Consider the following 21004-nt stretch of genomic DNA (forward strand, 5'->3'; position numbering starts at 1 on the left):
CTTAAGAGCCTGAATTTTCTTTTCTCTTCATGTATATGATTTAGGAACACGTCTTCATGAGTCTGATTTGAAATATACATACTTATATGTATAGTTATATGTAGACATAGTAGAGTTAACTTGTTTGTGGTCTAAAATATGTGAATTACAAATTTATAGTAGTAAATATACATACATATTTATATACATGTGCACATAAAACAACAATCAACTCTAAAAATGCACAAAATATAAAATAACACTTAATAAGGACATCGTTAAGCTGCAGAAATTGTTAGTGTCATCCTTGCACTATCAAACATACATATAAGTATGATTGGAGACAGAGGGGCTAAATATTTCACTGTCAGAGCTTGTTGAAAACTGCAATTAATTTCTATTTCATGTGCTTTAGGACAATGATAATTTAATACAAGGACAGTGGATGTAAAAGAGGTAAAAACTGAACAAAGTGGGTTTGTGTAATCACAGAATTTCTCCAGAGAGCTGGATGGAACTGCTCATAAGCACTTATAACAGATCAACATTTTATTGTTTTTTTCTTCCATGAATTTTTCTGTGAAACAAATTCAGAACTCATCTGATTCAAAACTTCAGTTGACATAACTAAAAGCTCTTTTCTTATACTTAGAATCTGATGATAAAACTAGAAATGGCAATAATATTAATTACCTTCATAAAAATCACTTCTTCTGAAAGCCCATTTGTTTGAAATATTAAATTTTATTTACTATATGGCATATAAGCAAAATCCTAAATGTCAAAGGGTGTTGTCCTTTAACATCACAAAGAATCATTCAGGTTTATTATTATCTTATTTAGTCACTATGTTAGAAAACTGTTCAGGGTATTTTCCTAAGTGATAGCACTTGAATGCTATCTACCTTCAAAAACAATAGTCTGCTCTTTGTTTCTGGCGCTTGTTGGAATGAGGTATGGTGAAAGTACTGTTAAATAGAATCAGAGAAGTTACCTGCTCTGTTTGATGAATAGCACCATGGATCTGAAATTAATTGCAAAAATAGGACCTGGCTAATGAAAAGGTCCTTATCTTTCCTCAACATTGGAAGCACAAGTATTTTTCTGTTAGCTCAATATTTTACAAAAATTCCCAAAGAATTATTAACTAACTTAAAACAAACACTCCAAACAACAAATAAATAAACTGCCTGATATTTCTAAGGTCTGAAAAACTGGAGGTAAAAATTCAGATTTCTGATTAACTTATTTTAACCACTTTTTTTAAAGGGGGAAAATATGCTCTTCTAGACCTATTAGTATTACAAACAGACTAAGTAATAAATAGAAAACTAGTTGGAAATGTGTAAATTATAAGAAGGATTATAAATAAGCATACCAAATGCCTTTAAATTGGAATTTTTAAAAATGTTACTATATAAAAATTTTTTTAAAAATACATTCAAAATAATTAATGGATATTCACAAGGGTTTTGATAATAACATAGGTTAATTACTGCTGAAGCGCACTAAAGCTCACTCAGTAGTAAATAAAAGAGAAGCGCCATAAACACATTAAAATGAGAAACCATCACTATAAAAGGGGCTGGTCAAAAGCCTTTCTCCCCCAATCCTCACCCTTAAGAAATAAAAAACTGCCACCGCTTCAGAAGCAGGATTTTTAAAACTTTGACCCAAAAGTATCCAGGAATGCAATATACACACATACACATACACACACACAAGCACACACACAAGATGAAACACATGCACCTTATTTACCATCCAAGGAGAATACAAAATTCATTTTATTGGCTCAAGGACACTACATGACTTAATTTGTAGAGGAAAATTTGATATTATGTAATATATTTGGTCTGCTTACCTAAGCTATAGAGTTATGGAATTTGAACATTGGCTGTTTAATTCATTTATTTAAAAAAACAGTTCTGATCCTTTTTATATGTAGAATACTTGTGATATTCAATGATATAAGACACTGAACCTTGAAGCCAACTCCAGTGATATCTATTGTCATTCCCACTAATTTACAACCTTTCTTCAACACTCCAGATCCTGGAGAGGAAAAAAATGACCACTTCTTCCAAGTCCCAAAATACTATCACTTTAAGTTTGCTGGTATTTTCAATTTAAAAAAAAAAAAAAAAAAAAAAGGCAAGTTAGTTCCCGTGCCACTTTGACATTAAACTAATATAATGTCCCAGTTTGGACTCTGAGATGATTATAATTAAAAAAATAATATGACAATATCTGCTCATAGTTCTCATATCAAGTACTATCTAAATGACTTAAGGCAAGACCTTATCTATCTTTTTTTATCTAGATTGCACCCACTCTGATTCAAGCTTTATTTCTAGTTCATTTATGCATTTTTCTTCCCTTTCAGTTTAAAAAAACATCCTTGAAATATTTTTGGGCATCTGAATTTTTATATATTTTGATTTGGGAAAGAAAGGCTAGCAAAAAAGCAAGACTGACTGAGATGTAGGTAGATAAGAAAAGTGAATGAAAACAGAGTAAACATGACTAAACTTGCATGGCCCAAAGCAGTTAACTCAAATAAACAAGTTATGTTCGATTTTTTAAGGTCTTTAATTCAGCTCTCATGTATAAATTTACAAAACAATCTCACCCCTTTCCCTGTTTTACAGTATCTCACGGCCATATTTCATTGCCTCTTCCAACAGCTGGGACAGCTGTTAAAACAGTCAGTAAAATTAAGTCCGCTTTGTAATCCTGTGGTCAATGTTACATTTTAATCAGAGGTTGAAAGGGATTTCGTGTGATGAACACACTCATTTAGAATGATTAGACTGACACATGTCAAAATGAGTAGATACATTATTTTCCTGTATTATAGTGTTAACTATTATTATTATTAAAAACATAAATGGAAAACAAGGTGAAAAGTATTGCATTCTTTCATATGCCCTTTCCTAAAATCAAAGAAATTTAATAAGAGGCTAACATTTCAGGCTCCTTTAATCTAGTCATATTTTAAGTATTAAATGTCTCTCTTTTTTTAAACAAAACTCAATGTTGAAATTTTCCAGTATTTTCATTATAACTGCACAACTCTAGCTTGATTTCTGTGTATATACACGTGATGGGGGTATAGCCCAAGTACAATTACTATGAATATTAATAGCATGTATAAATTCTGTGGTTTATTAATTGAGACAGAGAGGCAGATGTGTTGCTTAGCATTAGATCTTTCTGTCTGTCCAGTGAACCACATAACCATCAGAACTGCATCCAGATAATAAATCTGAATTTTTTTAAAGATGACTTTTAATTGAGCCAAAAAAGAAAGCATGAGCTACTTTGAATCTTGCACCACAGCCAAAAGGACATGTGCCCTGATTTCATTTAACTGCATCTACTTTAAGAGGCTTATCTAAACTAATTATTCAAATTAGCTTTAAGACGATAAATTCAAGAAAACTAAGTAAAAAGACTCCCTTTTAAGGTCCCATTAAAGTTTCTTTTCTTTTGCTTATTTGTTTTTGAAAGAAAGTTCACAATATGAGCGAGCTTTTTCTGGTAATCTTTTTTTTTGCCTTTTGGGCCACTATGAAAACATTTTATACTCTCTTATTCAGTCATTCCAAGTGTGCTAAACTACAAATCACATCTTACTGGACAATCTACCTTTGTTTATTTTGTGATTTCTGAACCCTTACTATTTTAAAACTGTTTTCTTATTTTAAATTTTAAACTGAATAACCTGACCCCCCCCCAAAAAAATTCCTCTCTTTCTGATTAAGCCCAACTCTTCCAGTGTATTTTCCAGGGGCACACACCATGCACACGCGTGCACCCATACGCACGGTTATGCATATACACACACACTTATGTCTAAAATCACCAACATACAGGATTGCAACTGCAAGTCACTTTTCATCTCTGGCTTAATTACAAAGAGCAATGCAATATGCAGTCACTAAGGACAGCTAGTGGACATTTACCTATAATACACTGTCTCTTCAACATATCCTTATATTCCCCCCCACAAGCCACAGACACAGTGCTTACTAAGTGCACCCTTTTCAAAATTACAACATTCTGTATTATTATAATATGAAAGAAAAGAAATATAACAACTAACTCAATAGAAAGATGAGCCAGTGACAGCTCCTGCGATATACTAATATTTTATCCTGGCTGTGGGATGAAATTAAGTTTATGATCTGCTCATCTACACCAGAATACCTAATTTACTTCCTCATCCAACCTCTCTCCCTCCATTTACTCTCCCCCTTTGGTAATCTCAACATGAATTGGCTTGTACACAAAGATATGCATAAATACAAATTAAACTGAGGGTAAAAGCCAAAGTACTTTGCTGTATCTTGTGGAAACAATAAGTGAAATAACTCTACTCTCTCGGTATAACCCATTTGAGTGTAAAATATTAAAAGTCAGATTGTCTTTAGATTTTTTTTGGTGGTGGTGTTGGTGTTGTTAATATTCAGAATGTGTGAAAATCCCCAGTTAGTTAATGGATTGATTTGTCAGCTAAGTGCTGACTTAACGCTAACCATGCAAATAACATTATTCTCGACCTGAATTGCAGGAGGCTAGTTTTAAAATTGTTCTCTGAAGGAGAATTAGCAAATGTGCAATTTTCCCTCTAACTCTGTGAGGTACGAAATGACAGGGAGATGGAAATATCTGTCAAACTGCAAATACATAAGAGGCACTCAATAGTATAAATCATTGCTGAATATTATATTTTAAAACATTTTTTTTTCCTTGGGAAAATGGGTCCTAGTAAAAGATGCATTTTAACAGTTCAGTAAGCATTGGTGCCAAGTGCCTATTCTTAGCACCTGAATAAGAAGTGACTGTCACACAGCTGTTTTACTGACAGTTACCGAGCCTCGCCTCAAAGGTAACATTGTAGTCAGAGAACAATTCTCGACTTACTGAATTAGGAGATCGCCCTCAGCACAAAAGGCACAACACAGACACAAACAGCCACTCATGCACACAAAATACACAGATCGTTACCTGAATCAGGGTGCGAATATATATATTTGTATCTTTTCAATTTAAAAAGAAAAAAAAAAAGGTACCTACTCTTCTTCGTAGTGCAGGGAAAAAGATTCAGGAATGCAAAGTTCTACCGAATCCATGTGCGACCGGCAACCATTATTTGTGCACCCCAGCTATAAATCAAAGTTTCCTTGACAGAGCCCCGTGCAATTAACACAAATGTTCTCCTGGTGACAAGCCTATAGGCACAGCCAGTTGGGACCAAAAGCTCTCACACTCTCCTAATCAAGGACTTAAAGCCCCGATTGGAGCTTATTAATATGAAGTAGGGCTTTACATATGCAGTCCCACTGGCCCAGGCGAGCTCTAGATTGGAAGAGCTTCCGCCAATCAGAGGGGAGGAGAACCCAGGCAGCACAGATTGAGGAGAGCCAGGCAGGTAGAGAGGGTGGAGATAGAGAAAGGGGACTGAAAACAGTGGGCAGATAAGGGAGGGGTGGAGGGAAGAGAGATTTAAATGCTACAAATATTTTCTGAGAGGCTACAAAGGAACATAATTAACTTAACTCTTTAGGTACTGGAAGGTTTTTTTTTAACCTAAAGTACAGTTTGCCTGTTACCTTCAAAAAGAAGAACATGCCAGACTCACAGTTAATTTGGGGAAGAATTCTACATAAGGTAGAGAAATAAGTTTACGATGCCATTGTCTATATTCCATTACATTTTTGCCTCATTATTCAGTCTTCTACTTTCTCATTCACTTCTTTCTTATAGCTCTTTATTTTTTTTTTAATTTGTAGTGGGCATTTCAAATTTAATATTATTCTAAGATGCTTAATAACTTTGAAAAATTATAATTGTTTATTTTAGGTAGCAATGATTGCATAAGTATGATAGTATAAACAACTAAAACAAAAGAATTCATTCCTGAATTTTATATGCATATAATTTATATACTTATCACTTCCTCTTCTCTTTCTAAACATGCTCAATGCACACTTTCACAAAATGAAAATAAGCAACTAAAGAATCAATCATTTTTCCACTTGCTGAGAGTAGGGCAGGAAGAAGTGATCATAGTACTTTAAATCTAAACAAATTTAACTAGATAAGGATTGCATTGTGGAAAGTTGACATTGTTAAAATTTCAAATGTAAATATTTTTAACTTTATACTTTCTCTTTCCCTCCCCCAAAAAAATGCTTACCATCAGAGTGGGAGACAGAAGTACAGATATTATTTTGACACCAGTGCTTATTTCATGTCATGTGTATGTGCATATGTATTTGCATACATGGCACATTTCAAAATTAAGTAGGACTCTAGACCCAGCAAAATATCATCTTTTGTAACTCAGACACCTGGCCTCTCATTAAGACAAGTTAATGAATGAAGCAGTTTGAAAAGTAAGATCATTAAAGTAGATTAAGAAAACTAAAAGAATAAATAATTATGAGTTTGCTTTTGACTACTTTTTAAAACATGTAACACTAGTATCAGGAAATAATATTTATTTTTCTGGGAAGCTATATATTTTTATTATGTGACACTGGAATAGATTACAGATATTCATGGAGCAAAAAGAAAACTGCAACCTCATTGAGAATTTAACACAATTTTGTAATTAATATATGATATTCACAAAACCTTCTGAACCTGAAAGCCTTACATGATGAAAATAACAATCTTTGATATCAAAGCCAATCAATCAGTACACATGCACAGAATGTGTTAATAACAGTAAATCAGAACTCAAAGCACCCTTCATAAAATCTTCTGCTTTCTCTGTATTAAAATAGAACGACCAAGTCAAAGTCCAGAATAGAAAAAGTGACAGACATGTTTTTTTGTCCTTCCAAAGGAGAAGGCAATTTCCTTTTGCCATGCACTTAACCAGACTTAAAGTGTAGGCCTGGATACTTATATTTGGGGTCTAAATGCATGCAAGTTTCTATATCGGAACTAACATAGCAAAAACTATGTCTGTGACTACTGTATAAAAGCAGGTAGTAAAAGCTTAATTACCAGTAGCATTATGCTGTCTATATTGTTAAATGTGAACTCTGCAATTAAGATGTAAATTTGGTTGTGAGCAGTGAATTAAAAGAGCTCTGAGATGTAGAAGAAAATCCAAGCACTCTGCAGACAGCAGAAAGACAAAAAAAGAATTGCTTTTATCAAATCTAAATCAAGCTACTGAATCATTTTAAGAGTTTTTTTTAAAGTAAAAACCCTTTCAAAGGCATTTTGATTTTAAAAAAATTCCTAAAAATACCAGAACTTCATTACTAGAAACATACACATAGTAAATCATACAAATTTTGATTTCTGAGTAACCTAGAATTATCACCATTTGCTGATTCAATCGCAAATATTTTCTCGGCATGCAAACAAAAAATTTCAATGTTCAGGAATCCTTCTGATAAAAAGCAATGATCTCAAGTAGTCTCAAATACTAGGTTAAAAGGCATCTATATGTCTGTCTCCTTGCTGTATTCATATTCTTTTGCATTATCATGCTGACAGTTCCGCGTTTATTACTCCTTTGAAAGAGCTATTCTAAAGAAAAGAATCTCTACTCAAATTTATTATTACTGGCTGAAGAAACCTAAGTTATCTCATGTTTTCAGTATTTTTAAATTTACCTTTATATTCTTTATACTTACTTGTCTGCAGAAATGCCTATTTGGATTTTTGTGTGGTATATTTCCTTAAGCACACTTTTCATATTCAAGTATGAATTCCTCCATGTTACATGCACACATACACAAACACATTCTGAACACACATTTTTACCCTATTATGCCATCACGACTTTTCCACCAACCATCTTTGATCCAGGCAAGGAGCTCCCTCCACTGCAATCCCTGCTCCTTGAATGACCAGAAGTATTATATTAGACTTCATACAGTAGTGTGTTTTCTTCCCCCTGGGGCCAAAGTGTCACCTCTACGAGTCAAGGACCTAAGATTACTCCTACTGTCTTGAATTCAGTTTAACCAATTTAAATTTTAAAATACAATCTATTGCACTAAACTTCTGGGACAGGTTCCAGGACATTTCATAAAGAAACACAGTTAAGTCATCCCAAGAATCTTTCCTATTCATAAAGATTTCCCCACAATAGGGGGGTAGAGAGGTAGAAAAGGTGAAGAAATGGGTCTGTTAAGACAGATTGGGTTGATTGTATAGAGAACAATAGATTTATATTTTAATTAATCTAGCAAAAAACCATGATAGACATATCAACATTCAGGCAATCAAATCTACACATTATAAAACCTACCAAAGCAGGAATAATGGAGTCAAATAAAAGAAGCTTTCTTGACTGTCTCTCAAAGAACATTAATGAGCTAAGTCTATATCAGACCATCAGACTGTGCATATAATTATCCCTATGTAAATCTTTCAACATCTTCATCTTTAAACAAGCCAGTAACTCCTGAATGTCTAAACAACCTTATTCTTAAACCACAGCTAACCCAGGGGCCACAAGGTAAAGAAGATGCTTCCTTCACTTTAACATTTTAAAGAACAAGTACACTCCCACATATTCCCCTAGTCCCTGCAAGTAAAAAAGTAAGTTTCTTTCCATATAAATACATACCAGTTTTCTTTATTTACATACTGAGATTGTATATTTGAGTCTCTGGGTTCTCCAATCAGAATCATATCTTAATTCCTACAACCTTACAAATGAATTCTTATGTTATCTTTAAAGCTGGCCAAAAATTGCTTACTCTTCTTGAATTTTGAACGGCACTTTGAAAGAATCAAATAAATTACTATTTTCAGTTTCCTTCTCAACACTTTAAAAGGTAACTGGAATAAATTTTAAAAAGCACACAATTCAAATATATGTTTTACGACTGAATGATTAGAATTAAAATCTTTATGATTTTCATGCTACTTTTGAGTCACACGAGTTTTTATTTCATATTGTCATTTTTGTTTTTTTTTTCTGTGAAAAGCTAGATATACCTTTAAAACTATAAGAAGCATAATAAATGTTGGCTTTAAGATTGCTTCTTAAACTGGCTAAGCAGATGTTTCCCCAATTCTATAATGCTTAGAAAAGCATACTATGTATTTGTATGACTTATGTTATCTTTTATCTAGCATTGATCAGAGATAATTATTATTATAAAAAAAATTAAGTTGAGCATTAGCTAATTTTTTCTTCTCAAACCCAAACTCTAAAATATACACTTTTAACTTTCTGTAGAACATCAATCTGCCTCCTGAAAACAGTGCAGATTGTCTTCCTTCAGAAGTCAGAATGATGGAAATACACTCATTATCAAAACCTCAGCAATTCAATTGATATTTAAAGGGCTAAATTTAGGGGAATCAATGATTTTTTAAAATTTTTCAAAGTATACAAATATATTCAAAAGTCATCCTGTCCTTCCATTCTAGACCCAAATTGGGGGATGCAATTAGCTAAGGTATATTAAATTGCTAGTTGCATAGTAAATCACATCTAGCTGCCACACTTTCATTATAACCCATCAAACCCCTTTCCTATGTAAGCTTGTTCAAAGGGAGAAAACGGGGGAAAGTCTGTTACTGTCTAAAATGGCTCAGATAAACTAAAGGAAGGAATTCCATTACTCTGTTTAATTAATACAGGATTATTTTCACTTTCATTTTGTGAAGCTAATAATATGACTGCTGGAATGTCAGTAAAAATTAAATCATAAGCTAGTGTAATACCAAAGGGAAAACTTACTTTAGTTCTAGTGTATTCCCAAAAGAAATCTTGAAATCCTCAGACATTTACTCTATTAAAATAGCAAATGCACTTTTTTTAGTTGCTGCAAGATTTCAAGCATCACTATGGTTATATTTACAGAGTAAGAGTTAACAGTTTGAAATTACAGATTAATAAATGAGTTGGTTATATTGTTTCTTGAATGTTAAGCACTACAAGCTAAATGCAAAAAAACATTCAAGGTCAAGGTCCCATTTTAGACCTTTTCAGGCAGCTGTGATATTATGATAATCATGCTTAAAATATTCCTATAGAAAGAGTAAATTAGCCTTTTCACTTGAAAGATGATTATGATAAACAACAAACCTAAGAGGAGATCAAATCTCTACTTCTTTTCAAAGCAATAAGTTGTTGACTCTATCATGACTATGTTATTATTGTACAAAATTAGGAAAAATCCAATACTACTTTGATATTTTTCCCTTCCTGTTCCCAAATCTGGGAATATTTTGAACAGACAATTAAGAAAAACAGTTTTTGTGGTACATATTTAATATTCAGATAACAAATATGCTAAATTCCTCATCTAGTAATACTTAAAATACTTTTTTTTTTTAAAGTTCTCATTAATTTCCCTTAATTGGTATTAAATTTTTAAATCTTACTAACTGGAAAAAATAAAGAGAGGAAAGGTGGTTTGTTTGTTTGGTTTTTTCCTCTCCTTTGGTACTTGAACACAAGAAAAAAATTGAAGTACAAATATTCCCCCAATGAATATCAATGATCTTTACTGAGATGACATAATTACTTTATTTGTTAGTATATAATGACTAAATGAAAGGTGGGGTAGAGTGGGAATGGGAGAAGGAATATCATGTTTAAATAAATTTGCCTGCCTGAGGACAATCCTATGAAATTATTTTATCTATAGCTGACCGACTGCCCAAGAAAATCTGTGTATATGTGTGTGTGTGTGTGTATGTTTTACGAAAGAGAGGAAAGGAAGAGAGAATGAATGAGATTCCAACACATAAGCCTATCTTCTATCACTCTTAAAACATCTCCTTTCAACTTTTCTTTGCCTCTGAATTTCAATCATTAATACTATTGTTCTTATTAACTGTTTCTACCATGAGTTGATCAAAAGGAAATGATTTAATGTTTGAAGGCTAAATTTCTTCACACATTGTCAAAAGACATGAGTTTGCTGTCACATTTACTAATAATATTGCACAATAATGCAATCCTCTACAATACCAGTGGAATTGAAAGCAGGGAAAATTTACACAGAATACTTTCTAACTGTATATTAAACCCTTATGCAACTTTCCCAACAGTACTAACTAGAATAAAGTAAAGCATGAATACTTTCATGTACTAATCTTCCTTGTCATAAATGAAAGAGGTGAGTATAAATGGCAAAGGAGAAATTATAGCAGTTTTCTTGCATATCTCCATCCATTACTTCTGACTTTTTCTTCCCTTTATTAGTTATGTTTTTAGTTACTGACTACCACTTGTTTTAATGACACAACTTTTGCTGATTAAAGAACCTCTCATGGCCTGCCCAAATTTTCTCACTTTTAAGAAAGATCTCCAAATTTAAAAGATTACTGAACCTAATCGAAATACATATTTCTTTTCAGTATGGAACAAAGTGAGTTAGACATATTTTCAAGTAGAGAAAGGCAAAGGTATAGTAGGAAAGGAAAACCAATAATAATAATTATTATTATAAAAGCCAGGATGGGCAATGGATAATATTAATTATACCTATGCTTCATTGCCAAGATGTCTTTCTCTTTTTTCTTTGTTCTCATGTTCACTGATTAACAAGCAGCCACATCATACTGAACTAGCAGGTAACATTGCCTTGGAAATCTTTTCCACCTAGACTCAATGCCTGGACTATTACCTACAAGGGTTTACAGGAATGTGTTGCCCATCTGACCTGTAAATAAAAGTATGTCTGCTTATTGACTACAATGTAAAACTTTCTTAAACTAGGTATTTTAAACATGTTTCTTTTCATCAGTATTATCATTGCTAAACAATGAAAACAAAAGCCCCAAGGGGACTTGCCATATGGCATTCTCTTCTGATAACCAATTTCTACCAAGAGATCATAAATACTATAGAATTGACTTCTTTCACATATGTAATGTTTGCCCTCACTTTATGGAGGAAATGGAGCAAAGTGGAAGAGAGTTAATCAGTGGCAAAGAATTAAGCATCCATCTGCATTTTGCTCATTTTTCTTGGAAATTTCATTCTAGGAGAAACACTCTATTCAAAATCCTAGGAAACAACAGTGTAATTTATGGGAGGGAAAAGTGATTCTAACCCAAGAGATATTAAAAAAAAAAAAAAATAGAAGAGCTTTTACTCCTTTTCCATCTCTGAAAGAAAAGACCGAAGGAGAAGCCAAAGCTAATTAAAAGTATCTGAATTTAAACCAAGATCTGAGGTTATTCACTGAGGTATACCTGCCACTTCCCATGATTATTACCTTCTCTCCGCCAGGGTCTTTAACCCGTTTGTAGTTTATCAATATATGCACAACTACTTTGTATTGTTAAGCTTCCTCCAATCAAATTCTATGTTGCAGAAAAGCAAATAACATAATTAAAGACTACATTTTTTTTCAGAGCTCAGTTACCACTTGAATTAGAAAACTAAACAAATCAAAGACAATTTTCATCAGTGATGAGAAAAAAAAAAACAGATTAATTCACCCTTCACTAAATTAGAACCCTAAATATTAAAGTGGTAAATTTTAACAAAGGCTGAAGCTATTTTAACCTTTAACTATTTCTTCAGACTGCTTGCCAAGGAGCATAGCTGTTTGGGAAGATATTTGGTACAGGAAGACTTGAACCAGTATTCATACTTGCAAAAGAGTACTTATTTTCAGTTTTAAAAAAAAATTAAACAATTTCCCCTAATTCACAAATCATAGCCATACAAAAATGGAACATTTTCACACTATTGCCATTATTTTTAAAGAATCTGCCACATCCTAATTCCTGGAATTATCTAAATGATTTTATTAGTGAGAATATCAAATAATCCTGCATCAATTGGGAGGATTTGAGGGAGACAGCATTTGTGAAGGAAAATGAGCAGAGATTACAAGATAAATGTTCTGCATGTCTGTTGTACATATTTATTGTTTTAGGGTAAAGTAAACTTCCTTCTGTTAACTAGTCAATGACTTTGGAGTGTCTCATTTCATCCTCCCTAAGAATCAAATCTGAACTAAAACAGTGCTGGATTAAAACTGCCCTCAATAATCACTAAAATGTTCATACTCCCAGAATTCACATTCTAGCTCTGCTACTTACTTTTACTGTTGAGTAGTTTCAGCTCATTTTAGAAATGAGGAAACTGAGGCAAGTACAGGGTTAAGTGACTTGCTCAGAGTCATACAGCTAGTAAGTATGTGTCTGAGGCTAGATTTAAATTCAGGAAAATGAGTCTTCCTAACTTCAGGCTGGGTATGCTCTACCCACTGTACCACATAGCTACCCCATTCCCCCCACTTATTACTAGTGTGATACTGGAAAAGTCACTCTCCCTTTCTAGAGATGTTTTCTCCCATATAAAAGATTAGAAAAGAAAGAAACATTTAAATATCTACCATGTGCCAAGCACTGTGCTCAGTACTTTACAAAACGACAACTCTAAATGCCACAATTTAAAGCAACATTTTTCCATCTTCTTGCCCTTTTCAAAAATTCTTGCCGAAATTCTGACCGAAACAATGATTCAACTACAACTTCAAGTTCTGTCACTTTAATTCACTGAAGAAAGATGGGTAAACTCTCACTTCTCTTGGGGAGTTCAAGACCCTATTAACCATTTTTTTTCTGTTCTTCATTGTACTGTAGAAACAGCAGATGCAAAATAGAAGTTTAGTAGCTCTTTTGTCCCTGGTAGCTATCATAAGACAACAGTTTCTGGGTATTTACATTATTGACTTTCTTAACTGGAACATGACAGTCTTAATCCTAAGTGCTTTAAAAAAAAAAAAAAAAAAAAAAAAAGAGAAAGAAAGTTCTAGGAGATATTTGGATAGTTAAAAATCTGTCTTCACTTTTAAGTCATGCCTTAAAGCCAGTTTCGCATCTGCGTTTGTAACTCATCATTCATTTCCTTCTTGAGTCCAAATGGCTGGTCCAGTCTCCTTTGATTCTCCTTACATATTTCTCATAAATTGTATCTATTCCTTTTCTGTTGTATCTCAACTACAACAAAGGCACTGACAATTTGGCTCCCAGATCCGTGACTACTTTCTAGGAGGTTATCCTGAGGGGGTGAGGGTTGTCCATTCTAATGCTAAAAGTTCACAAGATCCCACTAATACACTTCCAGCTGTGATTATCAGTTGATATCAATTAGTTATCCAGACTTAATTAGTTTTTAGCTAATTTCTAAGTTTCTTACAACAGTATTCTATATCCTTATATGAATCACCAAGAGTTGGTAATAGTTGTCAGGTATGACAAGTCATATCCTGGATCCTTGCTCTTGGAAGAAAATATACCACCTGTTCATGTCAAGTCAATACAAGGTCTACTCAAGATCTCTCAGCAGGGAGATGCCAACACCCACAATTTGTCTCCTTTTCCTTTGATTAGTACTAGATGACCACTGTCATGGCAAAGCATGCAGATATCATTTCGCCGAACACAATCAGGTGCTTTTTCTTTAGAAGGTATAGTTCTACTATCTCTGAGAAACTACTAGAAATATTTTTTAAACTAACAATTTAATGATTCTTTTTGTTTTCAGGCTCTGGAACTTAATTTTTCATCCTCTAATTTCCTAACATTGTTTAGGACCTACCCTAGACCCTTTCAGTTTTTTTTTTTTTTTTCTGCTTTACATTCCTTGGAAGCACTTTTTTTGTATTATTTCATGGGATACATTATATTCTTCTTGATATGCAACAGTAGAAAACTGAACATTACAAAACCTCTACAAATTACACTCCCATAACCTTCCATATTTGTTGAAAATGAATTTCTTAGGGCGATTACTATTAAGCCACAAGGATTTCTTTTCTTTTTTTTTTTTTTTTTTTATGCCGAGCCTTTTTCTTTTCTTTTTTTGAAATGGGACTATTTTTTAAGAGGCAACATGACATACTTTGTATAGCCTCCTGGACTTGTGTTTAAATCCCACCTTAGCTATAAACTTGATATGTGACCATAGGCAAATGACTTCTCTGCACTTCAGTTTCCACATTAGTAAAATGTATACACCCTACTTATCTCACAGGTTTATTCTGGGGACCAAATGATATGATGTAGGTATAATAATAATAATAATAGCAACCTACTAAAGAAATGTCATTATTATTTCCCAGATCCATTTAATCTGAAATCAGTAGATTCTTGCCAAGGCTTCCCAAAACTAAATTATTTGGGAGATTTTTTTTTTTCTGAAGCAAATCTAACTTCCACCTACTTCCTTTTTATCTCTTCTCTCCTTTCATTGAGTAATCCAACAAGAATTTATAAAGCCCCTATTCTGTTCAAATTGCAATCTTTTGTCACTAAGGCTATGACAAAAACAAAATAAACTTTGTCCTCAAGGATCTTACAGTCTGCTAGAGAATACAAAATACAAGTCCTGTAAATAAATAAGAGCCAATTGAAAGATAGCCAGCACTTATACTGTGGGAATGGCTTCTAAACTGAAGGGGGAGGATGCCCTGGTACAAAAAGTATATTCCAGGCATAGGGAATGGATCAGAGTCCAGAATGTGAGGAAGAGTAGGTAGACCTATTTTTGGTGGGAATACTGGATACACTGAAGAGTATATGAAGCAAGTATGAAAAGGCAAGTTAGGATCAGATTGGACAGGGTTTTAAATGCCAAGACTAGTGAGTTCTTACTTTACATTTTTTCATTTATGAAGTAACATAAACCAGCTATTATTTTAGAAAAATTATTTTGCAAGCAAGGTAGAGAATATATCATAGATAGAAGTAGGAAACATAGAAACAAATTTAGGATGTTCCTTCAATATCCAGGTAATAGTTAATAAGGGATTGAATGAGCTAAGGCAGAAAAGCATCATGTATAGAGAGAGTGGTTTGGAAAAAAACAGTACTGTGAAAGCAAAATGGGCAAGAAGGACACTGTGGGTAGCATAGGAAAGGAAAAAATGAAACTCCTAGATTGTTCCATCTAGGAGATTTGGAGGATGGCAGTACCTTTCAACGGAAACATGGAAGGGAAGAACAGGTTTGGACAGGAATATAAAGAATTTCATTTTAGACACATTGAGTTTAAAAAGCTAAGAGAACATCGAGAGGATGATACCCATTGGGCAGTTTTTAAGGAAGCTTAGACTTTAGAGAGGAACTTGGTCAAAGTATTGCACCTTTCCCCTGCTCCTCATTTTTGTCCTGTCTTTAAACTTCAGTGAATGAGAACTGTGTCCCTCAGGTCTACCTACCTTATCTGGATATGCCATAGTTAAGACAACTGGGAAAGACAACTGGGAAAGTTCACAATTTCCCCCCACTGTATTAACAAAGATTATTAAATGAGACATTATTATCCTAATGTAATATTTTTGTGGCTAGAGCTTTCCATTACTGTCTGAGTTCCTGTTCCACTATCAGTCTCATTCTTATTGATCAAGCAGTTAGTCTTAGTCAATTATTCAATCATAATCAATATTTTAGATGTATAGACACAAATATTTGGCTAAATCTTTTAAGATTTGATTCATATTTTTTAAAATAATTTGGGAAGATAGTTCTATTTTACTCTATTTAAATGAGACATGATTGTCTTTAGTTTTCTATTGTGCTCTATCATAACTCCATCCTCATACATTCTGCTGCAAACTACAGGAACACAGATCAGAGAAAGGTAAATTAGCAGTATCCTTGACTGAGATATACATAAAGAATCAATTAAAGTGAGAGTGACCACAGACTCACTGAATGTTAGGGCTAGAAGGACTTAGCACACTACTTGATCCAAACCAAAACTCTCTTAATACAGATAAGAAATCTGAAATATTGAGAGTGACTTTAACTAAATTCAGTGATCATATGGGCCATATATTAGGCACAGGGAAGCTATAAAGGTCAAAAGAGAACAAATTTTACTCTTTAGTAATTTGTCATTGGGTATACAACAAGAATATTTGAGATCTCTGATTATTTCAATAAAATGTACTGCTATACCCACAACCATATTTAAAGTCCTGTGAACAATCTTTCTATTTATACAACACCAACAATTTCATAAACTATCTTCTAAGATTTCTGGAGAAAATTCTGTGAATATCTGTTATGAGAATAACACTATTTCCATTATCTACTCATATAATGGTAACTAATAAAATTAAAAATTAATTTAAATGTTTATTATAGTAACTATTTCTCCTCACTTAAATAAACACTATATACAAATATGTTTTGGTTTATAAGTAAAGCATCCAGACATAAGTAAAGGAAAAGGAAGGCTAAGGTTTTTTTCTTAAAGGTACTGAATCAATAAATATGAATTGACTATATTCTAGAATATTTTCCATTTTTTCTCTTTTGAATTGAAGGAATAGTTTCATATCATCAAAGATGGATTGGAGAAAGACTGGACGATATATTTGAGCATGTGTTTTCTTCAATTTTCTGAATTACAAAAATCCCAAGTAATCTCTTACCAGTATCAAAACACTGAAATTATGCTCAAAAATGTATCAGCAACCTTGAGTTGCCCAAATTAGTCTCCCTAAAGTACTCCTTCAACAATGCCTCTCTCCCTCCTTCCCCCCCTTATATAGATACACATCCACCCTTTCAGAGGAGATATGACTTTTTGTTGATACTTAGATTTCATAGTAGAATGAAGTGATCATATATACTATAGAACTTTTACTTAATTCAAACAAAGGGGTGTCTGAATATCCCAGGAGTCAGTATGTTTTAGACTTTAATTTAATTTCTCCAGTCTTCACAATTCAAATCAAATAATCTTCCCCTTTTCTGATTCCTTCAACTGAATTTTTTTTTTAACATATCAGATCTCTTACTTTAAAATTGAACACATACACACACACATACACACACACACACAGGTATGGCTCCTAAACTTATCATCTGTCCATAGTCTTATGTTTTTAGACAAAACTAAAAGTTTAGAAATATAAGCTATAACCCCGCTGTTGTTGCTAATTTTTAAGTAATTACTGTTAGGATTTATTTAGCCAGAGCTAAAACCAAATTATAACCTTTGTTAAATTCCTGGATTATCTAGAATCATCCTTGGGAAAAGAACACTTTAGATGACATTGAGATCTATTTCCTTGGTTTTGTTTCAGAGTTGACTGTGTTGGAAATTTTTACATGTGGGCCACAGGATTGAATATATAATTCTTCTATTAATTAGTAATATTAACTTACATTTACATGTCCCTTCAGTTGTATAAGACACTTGTACATTCATGGTTTCATTTTATATTTACAGCTGACTTGTGAGTACTATTATCTCCATTTACTAAAAAAGATATAAGGACAAAAATACTTAAAGTAACTTGCTCAATTAGTAATACGAGTGATAAGGTTTTTCCGAGTTCTGATTCTGAATTTTTCCCCACTATTACCAACCTGCCAAAGATGAAACCAAAATTTGTTATAAAAGATTAAGTTCATTCTAATTCTAAAGATATGATGAAAACTCCTATGAAATAAACTTTGCAAATAAGATTATAAACTAAAAATTCAGACAGGGATTGGGGTTGGACCAGCATTGCTATAGGAAACCCAAAGGAAAACCTTTGCTGGCTCTACCAATAAAGATCTGTACTTTCTTTGAATTTCATCACTTAGCACTTAAATCTCATCACATTATAATATAAATAATATACTGTGTGCATAAATATCTTGGGAAAATTCACTAATAAAAGAGTAATGTTTGCAAAAACTCTAAATGCCATGTGTACCCTTTATACAGTAAGTAAGCTATGGGATCACATTAATTCTACTGAAATCTGACTTAAAATCATGTTAAAAGTCAGTACAGAAGATAAGGAAATGCTACTCAAAAAAAAAAAAAACTGATGCCAGATTTTCACATTTTCTTAGGCTTCATGTATAATTACGCAAAAACCAAATAAATAAAGTGAACAAAAAAAAATTAAGCATAATTCATTTTCACCTCATGGTATTTTTTAACACATTACTTGACATTAATCATATGCATAGTGATTTAGAGCTTAAACTGTTTTAGGAGCAAATTTCTAATTCTGCAAGTGCATGCTAAAAATTCAATACATTATTTTAAAAATTGAATAAAGGAAGGTATGAACGCTCTTTGTGATTCTTACTTAAGCTTAAATGTAAGCTCCTAGTGGGGAGAGACCATGTCTTTAAAATTTTTATCCTATACAATACCTAACATATAATAAATAAAAATATTTGTTGAATGAAGGGACACAAAATCTCTTTATTGACCTTATTTACTCCCCACTTCAGTGTAAAGGCTTAACGCACCAACAACCTCTCCCAGTCTTGATGAATCTGTTTTCTTCTGTTGGGCTTAACTTAATATGTATTCTGAAAATGCTAATAGGCTTGGTCCTATAAAGGACTTAGTCATAAAATGAGAACCATTTCCATTCCTAATTTCTTTCTTTTCTTCTCTCTTTTTTTCTTTAAAGATTCATTCTCCTAAATCTAGCTGAGCTGGAGAATTTCAAAATAGAATAAAGCAGTTAAACTGATCCATATTTTTATTCTCTTTTCACTCTCAAACCTTCCTTCTCCCCTTTACCCCCAGTTATTAAATTAAATTTAGTATAAAAAGGGAAGAATACTCTTTCACATAGTATGTGCTATCAAACTCCTTCATTCCCCCCTCCTCCCCCCCCCCCCCCCCCCAGTTTTCCCTCTAGATTTATTTGTAAATCTGGCTACAGCCACATCTAAAGTCCTCAGTCTGATTCCTGACCTCAGTTATGTTAGTCCTTCCCTGTTGAAGAACAACCCCTTAGATCACTGACTTGCTATTATTCTATGGTTAATAGGCCTGACCTGTGCAATATTTTTTATCTGGCTACATTCCTATCTCTAAATTCTCTATTTTGAATGAATACCGATTTTGTGACATGAAGTCTGCTATATAATGAAATGCAAACAATGAAAAGGCTAAATCAGTTTACAAAAAATCTATTTGTCAAACAGTGTGGAGATGCTCCCAATTTAGTCTGGGCAGTTCATGCAGCTCTTGATAAGGGAGTTAAAAACCGAGCAGTGTCACTGAATGAAAATAAAGGCATCTACACCAGGGATGCATTTTCCTTGGCAAAGTCTTTGCTTTAACTTGTAGTTAATTAAGTGCTTCTGCGTATATGTGCTTGTGTACCTCTGTACACACACTGGCAAAATCTTGTATTCCTTAGGAATTTTCTTATAAGGGACTGCACAGTAAGAGAAAAAAAGCATCAAGATCTTCCCAAGCACAGCCCCTTATGTCACATTAGCATTTCTATGTAGTTTCATAGGCCTGACAATAAAGCAAATGGGGCTGCCTTATCTGTACAATTCTGGACAACAGAGATTTCTAAACCATACAAAGGAACAAGCTTAACATTCAACATTCAAAATGCTTCCCAGTAGAGCACCAACCATCATCGATGATATATAACTTGATAAACACCTGTCCATAAGGATGGCTGAAGGTTCAGGTTAATGACAAGGAAAAATTACCAGAACTTCAAAGGAATTGTCATTTTATTCCTTCCCTATAATAATATGCAAACCTCTTGAGGATATTTTAAGAATTTCTTTGGTAAGGTTATGGTTTAGAGGTTTAGAGGATAAAATGCCCATTAGTTGAACTGAGTTTTTAAAATCAATATACTTTAATAATTCTACAGGAAACTACTAGAAATGTAATGGTACTACCACTAAAGTCCTGAAATTTGAACTTTGGAGAGCAGTTAACAGGAAATACAATTTTACTTATATCTACATGCAAATCTAGAAGAAGAAAATGTTACCTTCTACAAACAATATTACCTGGAATCCATAGTTTCAAAAAGCTAGAACTGACCATCTAAGTATTTTAGTCTATCTGCCACCCTGAATCCTCTACTTTATTTTACATGTGAGGCTAAGTGATTTGATCAAGGTCACACAGGTAGTAAATGGCAAAAAACAGGATTTGAATCCAGATCCTGACTCCAAATCCAGAATTCTTTCTACCATACTGTAGCATCTTAAGCTGGAATATTTCCCAAGTCTTTCAAGCTTGGACCAAAATTCAGAAAAAAAAAAAAAATTAAAT

General features: G+C 33.1%; 1 protein-coding gene across 6 annotated transcripts in view; it reads right to left on the reverse strand.

The window, feature by feature from the left end:
- ESRRG (estrogen related receptor gamma) overlaps positions 1-21004 on the reverse strand; it is a 654372-nt gene that overhangs the window by 209563 nt on the left and 423805 nt on the right. Inside the window, exon 1 of one of the 6 annotated variants that reach the window (XM_012547887.3) lies at positions 5062-5454. The exons of 4 other annotated variants lie outside the window; for them this stretch is intronic. In XM_012547887.3, coding sequence (XP_012403341.2) covers positions 5062-5117 — 56 coding nt within the window. In that variant the 5' untranslated portion in view covers positions 5118-5454. Of the gene's footprint in view, positions 1-5061; positions 5455-21004 lie in introns of those variants that run through there. One more of the 6 variants, XM_003767709.2, reaches the window with a different exon arrangement.

This window comes from Sarcophilus harrisii, chromosome 4 (genome assembly GCF_902635505.1).
Source record: "Sarcophilus harrisii chromosome 4, mSarHar1.11, whole genome shotgun sequence".
Taxonomy (NCBI): domain Eukaryota; kingdom Metazoa; phylum Chordata; class Mammalia; order Dasyuromorphia; family Dasyuridae; genus Sarcophilus; species Sarcophilus harrisii.